The sequence below is a fragment of the Dreissena polymorpha genome, chromosome 13 (assembly GCF_020536995.1).
Source record: "Dreissena polymorpha isolate Duluth1 chromosome 13, UMN_Dpol_1.0, whole genome shotgun sequence".
Classification (NCBI taxonomy): domain Eukaryota; kingdom Metazoa; phylum Mollusca; class Bivalvia; order Myida; family Dreissenidae; genus Dreissena; species Dreissena polymorpha.
The window spans coordinates 70,324,175-70,332,119 of record NC_068367.1 but is presented as its reverse complement, the minus strand read 5'-3'; the positions used below and the strand labels follow the sequence as shown (position 1 = coordinate 70,332,119).

General features: G+C 34.3%; 1 protein-coding gene across 2 annotated transcripts in view; it reads left to right on the top strand.

Moving 5' to 3' along the window:
- Positions 1 to 7,945, top strand: part of LOC127855041 (general transcription and DNA repair factor IIH helicase subunit XPB-like) — a 42,865-nt gene that overhangs the window by 837 nt on the left and 34,083 nt on the right. The window contains exon 2 of one of the 2 annotated variants that reach the window (XM_052390379.1): positions 4,833 to 4,922. In XM_052390379.1, coding sequence (XP_052246339.1) covers positions 4,833 to 4,922 — 90 coding nt within the window. The remainder of the gene's footprint in view (positions 1 to 4,832; positions 4,923 to 7,945) is intronic. The other variant, XM_052390380.1, reaches the window with a different exon arrangement.

Here is a 7,945-nt window from a genome sequence, read left to right as displayed (position 1 = left end):
TAGGTGCTACCTAATTTACTGGCAAAAGCTTTTTAAGTTTTTTTGATAACCATGTATTTTTAGTAAATATAATATTGACATGATTGTGTTCAAAATATTATAATTGTTGCAATAATTGAGAAATGCATCCAAACAAAAATCAATCTTAAAACGAGTTACATGTTCCTAGCTTAAAGATCTAGCATCTTATATATTTTTTATTTTCTAGCCGCAGGAATTTAAAGCTGGTTCGGTGGCTGTGGTATAGTGGATGGGGTGTCTGCTAACTGGCTTAGTCACTGGGAGGTCTCTGTATTGATCCCTTAAGTGGGAGCATTCTTAAGATAACCCTAAAGACATACTATGGCATACCATTTGGGTTGAAAGTCAAGAAGACCTACAAGGTAAAGAGAAATGTACGTCGAAGTACAATAATTGTATGTCGACATCCAATTATAAAATACACTTCGAAGTATATATTTGTACGTCGAAGTACAATTTGTACTTCGACATACATGTTTGTACTTCGACGTACAAATTTTCTGAACAGCCAATCAAAACACTTGTCTCTTGAGCCGCTTTTCCTTCAGATTTATTCATAATAAATGTTTAAAATCTCTTTTTTAATTGAGGACAAAATGAATAAACATATTTGAATGGCAAAAAAAAACACATAGAAGTTTCAAGTATTTAATGCATTGAAATAGATTATATACAAATTTGAAGTAGATTCAATTGTTACTTTCAGGGCTTCCCCTGGCTCAAAAATTTCTTTAGCCAAATTCGCCTTGCTATTGCAAAATTCTTCTTTTTTTGGCCATTTTAAGGTTTTAATGAAGAAAAAGTTGTAGCCAAATAGAATTTTCTTTAGCCAAATAGGTCAATTTGTAGCCATTGGCTAATTTGGCGAATGGCAGAGTAAGCCCTGACTTTTTTTACAATTAGAATTATTCAGCATATTGTGAGTATTTATTGATCATGCGGAGCTGAGTTTTACGACCGTCCAGCGCATTACTGTGTAGGAAATTCCCAACGGTAACCAAACAGTTGCCAAATGATAACGGGATAAATAATGTAAAATAGCCTCCCCGGTTGGTAATATTTTGTGATAACCATAATTTTCATAAGTCAGAGGTTAATTCCGCCACGCCAGGTCAATAAATACGCACAATATCTATGAGTTAGCGGTCGATAGTCGCTTAATTTGGTATAAATTATAATAATAATAATGTTTAATAAATACGCACAATATCTATGAGTAAGCGGTCGATAGTCGCATAATTTGGGATAAATAATAATAATAATGTTCAATGTCAAATATCTCTAAAAGCAACAGATGTAAGGTGTCTTCTGATTGGCTAACACTCAAGGTTCGGTGAAAATTGTACGTCAAAGTACATTTCTCGTTCTACCTAGTAGGTCTTGTAGACTTTCGACGTCATAGTACGTCATATAGACACTAAGTACTGGTCCTACCCACGAAACAGTTTGTTTCATCAAATGTCTCAATTAAACTTAATAGCATTTAGCATACAGTACACTGATTTAACATAATCAAAATCATGTGATGTGTCAAATCAATTTTGATTGACAAATTTGACAGGATTTTTTTTAATCCAATAAGTTTTAGACAATCAAATTACACACACTACGTATTGAAAGCCATACCTGGAGCTTTCGTCTGTATACCACTGACTTCATCAGCAGAATGATTTCTACTGTTGGGAAATGTTAACACCGCTAATTGTCTTCTTATTTATTGTCAATGTATATTTATGTGTAACAGCATAACAACATACTTGTTTTGCTATTAAAATATTTAATAAATACAGGTATCTTGCAGGTTTCTAATTTTCTTTCGCAAACTATTGTTGAATAGTTTAAATTTTGTCGCCACTAAAAAGCTAGTCATTTTGTAGCAATTCTTAAATCACAGTCTAAACTGCATACACTTAGCTCTATAGTAACAATTTGAATGCAAATATTAAAATGCATCATGTTATATCATCAATATTTTTTTATTTAAACATTCAAATTACACATAACACAGAACATATATAAAAAGGTATGTGGTATTGTGTGGAGATACAAAACACTTCACATCTTTTATTTGCACAATAATAGTTACAAAATAAGTAATACTAAAACACAGTCATCAACCTACAGTACAAGAATATTTACGTATATGAAATTACAAAGAGATGTTATTTTATTACCTTTTACAAAATTAACAATTCTGGTTTGTACTAGCCATAAAATATTTATCATGGATTAACAAGTAACAACCAATTTATTAATTACACAATAGAAAGGAAATCATATTAATTGCATAATGCATTTACTAAACAAGCTATTTGCTACTGTTTAGAATTACACTATCTTACTAAAAATGATCACAACAGGTACTTAGTGCTTTAACATACTAAGTGTTGTATTACTAGTTTGACATTTATTGGCAAACACTTGTCGATATACAGACTAAATTTGCATGGGAACATTCATATTTTTTCAGCATAATTGCCTTCAAATTGTTCATTTAATAACCATTTGACATTATTTGCACATCTGATCTTATTATGCCATAGCTGATTTTTGTTTACAGATAGACAGATATAGACTTTTCAAAGTTCAATAAAAGTTCACACACGTTCCATCCAAGTAAACCAACAGAACCAATAAAGATCACCCCAGATAATAACTGTGTGTATAGCTTGGAAATTTTGATAGTTCAGGAATCCCTCCTTTGTTGATTTCTGTAAACCAAAACTGTCAGTTTTGCTGGATAGAATGGCTTGTGTGATGCCCAGCTCTTGCCTTGGCAGAACAGCTTCTAAAAACGGAAAACCAACAAATATCTTAAAATTTTGTCAATAATGCAGACAATTTATAAATGTCTTGTTTTTTGTTGATTTTGAATCTGGAAGATTTTTTACGTAAGATTGTGGTACGAAAATGCAACGGTATTGGATTTTGTGGTTTAAGGCCTAAACTTATTATAGTGATATGTAACCTTCGAAATATGGGTAAAGTGCGAGCAGATGAGGTGTAAATACGTTGAAAATTAAAGCTAAAAGACTAAAAAGTTAGATCGGAATATCTTTAAATTTTGTGAATAAATGTGTTTCTGATGGATAACAATGACAACTTACCAGAATATTGCTCATGATCACACGTAAAACTTCTTTCTGAGAGCGAATGGAAAATGCGTTACGAATTCTGACAAATAAACAGTAGGGTGTCGTTATTGAAATACCGCGAGAATACTGGAAGAATAGAGATGCCAACTATAATGTTTAAAACAAATATTTTTTTAACAAGCGTTTGTTATTTGTCAGGATTATAATAACAATAAGATATCGAAAAGATCAAAGCAAATAAATTCGAAAGAAATCTGAGATTCGGCAATATATTTAAGACGGGTTATGTGCACGTAAATTGTGTTTGGTAAAGACTGTCACTATATGTAGTGAACCAGTCTTCGGCTTATACCCACTGAAGATGAGTATTCAGGGGAGATAATTGAGTAATGACTTAATTCTGGAACTGTTTCGAAGAAAAACAAATAATGCGAGAATATTTAGTGCGATTCGCTACCCAATTATGATGTCATTGATATAATTTTTCCTGAGGTATGTATTAACATGTGATTTAGCATATGTCAAAGTGTTTTTTATTTGTTCAAGGTCATAAATAGCGTTGCGAAAATATATGTCGCGTGGCAAATTTTTTTGAGACGCATCCATATGTGGTATTCTTCTGTAATTTTATGTCTAAATTTCCATATGTATGAACGGTCAACGCCCGCTTCGCGGGCTTTTTCCTGTATTAAATCATGATTGTTGTACTTAAATTTGTATCACTGTAAAAGCATTATGGAACTGAAATTAATTAAATCAATTAAGGTTTTTAAATTTGGACTGCCACACTTTCTGGCAGTGGTTACTAGGGGACCCTGTCAGCAACCCCTTGTCATAAGCTGTGTTTATGGAAGTAGGTGAATATAACATGTACTTCTTTTGTGGAACCTACAATTATAATTAAGTAAATGAAAATAAGGAATAAACACAATATGCAATTACCAACATAAACACTTGCTACATGTAGTTAAAATTGTATTACAACATAACCATAAACATATCCGGACTTCAAATCAAAGTTTATGCGTACACCTTTTTCATAGTGAAAATTAATCTATGTATACGATGTTTTGTCAAATGGCAGTCATGTGACTTATGAACGAAATAGTGAACTTTTGCAGACGAAACCGATGCATTATCCCTTGTTCTTGTTAACAAAGACAATCGGGTGTAAAGTGTTCAAAAGTTTTGCATTAAGTAAAATACATAAAAATCCATCAATTGCAAACCAATCAACCATATCTTACCTTTTAGCCCGCTATTTTCCACATAACAAACAACAACTATAGTAAATTGTGCGTAGTGTACCATGTGCTATTGTATGACGTCAACGGATGGCGCTTATGTATCAAACAGAGGCAAAACAAAAATCGCGTCGAATTAAGGCAGCGTCGATTCTGGTCACTCGAGGATGGTATTCTTATGTAGTTTTATATCTAAATTTCCATATGTATGAATGGTCAACGCCCTCTTTGCTGGCTTTTGCCCGTATAAATGACTCAATTTGGAAATTAAAATATTCCCATAGTATTTATCATTCATTTCACACAGATGTCTTTAGTGATAGCAGGCCTTCCTGGGATTTTTCAGGCGCCCAAGGGTTTCATGTATCCAGGCTTTATTTAAAAAATTAATGTCAGAGTCATCAAATGATTTTTTTCAAATTTTATTATTTTTTTTACATAAAAGCTCATTATTCAAATTTATTCTTGGCAGAAGAGCGAAGATCGAAAAAATACAAGTCCGAGTTGGATCTACCTTCGTATGATGTAGATGACGACAGTCAAGAAGTAGATACAAAGTCAGGTAAGGCAGTGATAAGGGGAATAAAGACATTAAACCGGGCTTTAACTTAATTTACTCCAAATATGTGACCGAGTAAATATTCAGATTTGCAAGTAATTAATATGATTGCTCACAGAAAAAAGAGAGTGAAAAATACATAATGAAAGTTAAAAAACAACAACATTATAACCTGCGTATTAAATCCCACCATCTGCAGAATTGTTGCTGTAAATGACAGTATCATGATGTTGTTGAAAGAGGCGGCATTATGTGTACCAGCACTATGTCGACAGTGTAAACAGCATTAATGAATTTGTGTTTTTAAGAAATTTCAATGTGAAAATATTGTTCAGTTAAGTTTTTATTTTATTTATATGTTTTGCATAGGATATGTCATTGTTTAAATTGGGGATTTAATATTCAATGGTGCAATATTCATATTCTTGAATAAAAATGGATATTGTGTTACAGCATCAAACTGGGAATTGAACTTTAAGCATTTAATTTCGATAACTACGATTCCCACACTAGGAAACTATGTATGCTTATAAATCTGTTCACATGGAGTACCAGGTTATTTTTTCTGTCAGTAATAAAATTATTAATGTTCCTCAAAACAACCATAACAAACTTTTTTCTTTTTTATTTTGGTAGTACATTGAACATACCTATAAGTGTATAATATACAATAATTTACTAAAGGAAATTGCCATAAAAAGAGCTACCAGTAACTGTTGCTAGTTTTACTTTAAATCACATGAAAATTGTGCTAGTGTTAAAACAGTTTAATTAGAACTCAGGAAAAGCAGGAATTGCAAAAACAATATCATAATTATTATGAACATTTCACGATTTGTAATGTAGGCTTTACTGGTAATTTGAGCCACTCTCTGGGAAAACATACCTTAATTCATGTGCGTATAGGGTCTTCTTGGATAATCCTGTGCAATCTACCTTAATTCATGTGTGTATAGGTCTTCTTGGATAATCCTGTGCAATCTACCTTAATTCATGTGCGTATAGGGTCTTCTTGGATAATCCTGTGCAATCTACCTTAATTCATGTGCGTATAGGGTCTTCTTGGATAATCCTGTGCAATCTACCTTAATTCATGTGCGTATAGGGTCTACTTGGATAAGCCTGTGCAATCTACCTTAATTCATGTGCGTATAGGGTCTTCTTGGATAAGCCTGTGCAATCTACCTTAATTCATGTGCGTATAGGGTCTTCTTGGATAATCCTGTGCAATCTACCTTAATTCATGTGCGTATAGGGTCTTCTTGGATAATCCTGTGCAATCTACCTTAATTCATGTGCGTATAGGGTCTTTTTGGATAATCCTGTGCAATCTACCTTAATTCATGTGCGTATAGGGTCTACTTGGATAATCCTGTGCAATCTACCTTAATTCATGTGCGTATAGGGTCTTCTTGGATAAGCCTGTGCAATCTACCTTAATTCATGTGCGTATAGGGTCTACTTGGATAATCCTGTGCAATCTACCTTAATTCATGTGCATATAGGGTCTTCTTGGATAATCCTGTGCAATCTACCTTAATTCATGTGCGTATAGGGTCTTCTTGGATAAGCCTGTGCAATCTACCTTAATTCATGTGCGTATAGGGTCTACTTGGATAAGCCTGTGCAATCTACCTTAATTCATGTGCATATAGGGTCTTCTTGGATAATCCTGTGCAATCTACCTTAATTCATGTGCGTATAGGGTCTTCTTGGATAAGCCTGTGCAATCTACCTTAATTCATGTGTGTATAGGGTCTACTTGGATAATCCTGTGCAATCTACCTTAATTCATGTGCGTATAGGGTCTTCTTGGATAAGTTGTGCAATCTACCTTAATTCATGTGCGTATAGGGTCTTTTTGGATAATCCTGTGCAATCTACCTTAATTCATGTGCGTATAGGGTCTTCTTGGATAAGTTGTGCAATCTACCTTAATTCATGTGCGTATAGGGTCTTCTTGGATAATCCTGTGCAATCTACCTTAATTCATGTGCGTATAGGGTCTACTTGGATAATCCTGTGCAATCTACCTTAATTCATGTGCGTATAGGGTCTACTTGGATAAGCCTGTGCAATCTACCTTAATTCATGTGCGTATAGGGTCTTCTTGGATAATCCTGTGCAATCTACCTTAATTCATGTGCGTATAGGGTCTACTTGGATAAGCCTGTGCAATCTACCTTAATTCATGTGCGTATAGGGTCTTCTTGGATAATCCTGTGCAATCTACCTTAATTCATGTGCGTATAGGGTCTTCTTGGATAAGCCTGTGCAATCTACCTTAATTCATGTGCGTATAGGGTCTTCTTGGATAAGCCTGTGCAATCTACCTTAATTCATGTGCGTATAGGGTCTACTTGGATAAGCCTGTGCAATCTACCTTAATTCATGTGCGTATAGGGTCTTCTTGGATAAGCCTGTGCAATCTACCTTAATTCATGTGTGTATAGCGTCTACTTGGATAATCCTGTGCAATCTACCTTAATTCATGTGCGTATAGGGTCTTCTTGGATAAGCCTGTGCAATCTACCTTAATTCATGTGCGTATAGGGTCTACTTGGATAAGCCTGTGCAATCTACCTTAATTCATGTGCGTATAGGGTCTTCTTGGATAAGCCTGTGCAATCTACCTTAATTCATGTGCGTATAGGGTCTTCTTGGATAAGCCTGTGCAATCTACCTGAATTCATGTGCGTATAGGGTCTTCTTGGATAATCCTGTGCAATCTACCTTAATTCATGTGCGTATAGGGTCTTCTTGGATAAGCCTGTGCAATCTACCTTAATTCATGTGCGTATAGGGTCTACTTGGATAATCCTGTGCAATCTACCTTAATTCATGTGCGTATAGGGTCTTCTTGGATAAGCCTGTGCAATCTACCTTAATTCATGTGCGTATAGGGTCTACTTGGATAATCCTGTGCAATCTACCTTAATTCATGTGCGTATAGCGTCTACTTGGATAATCCTGTGCAATCTACCTTAATTCAGGTGCGTATAGGGTCTACTTGGATAAGCCTGTGC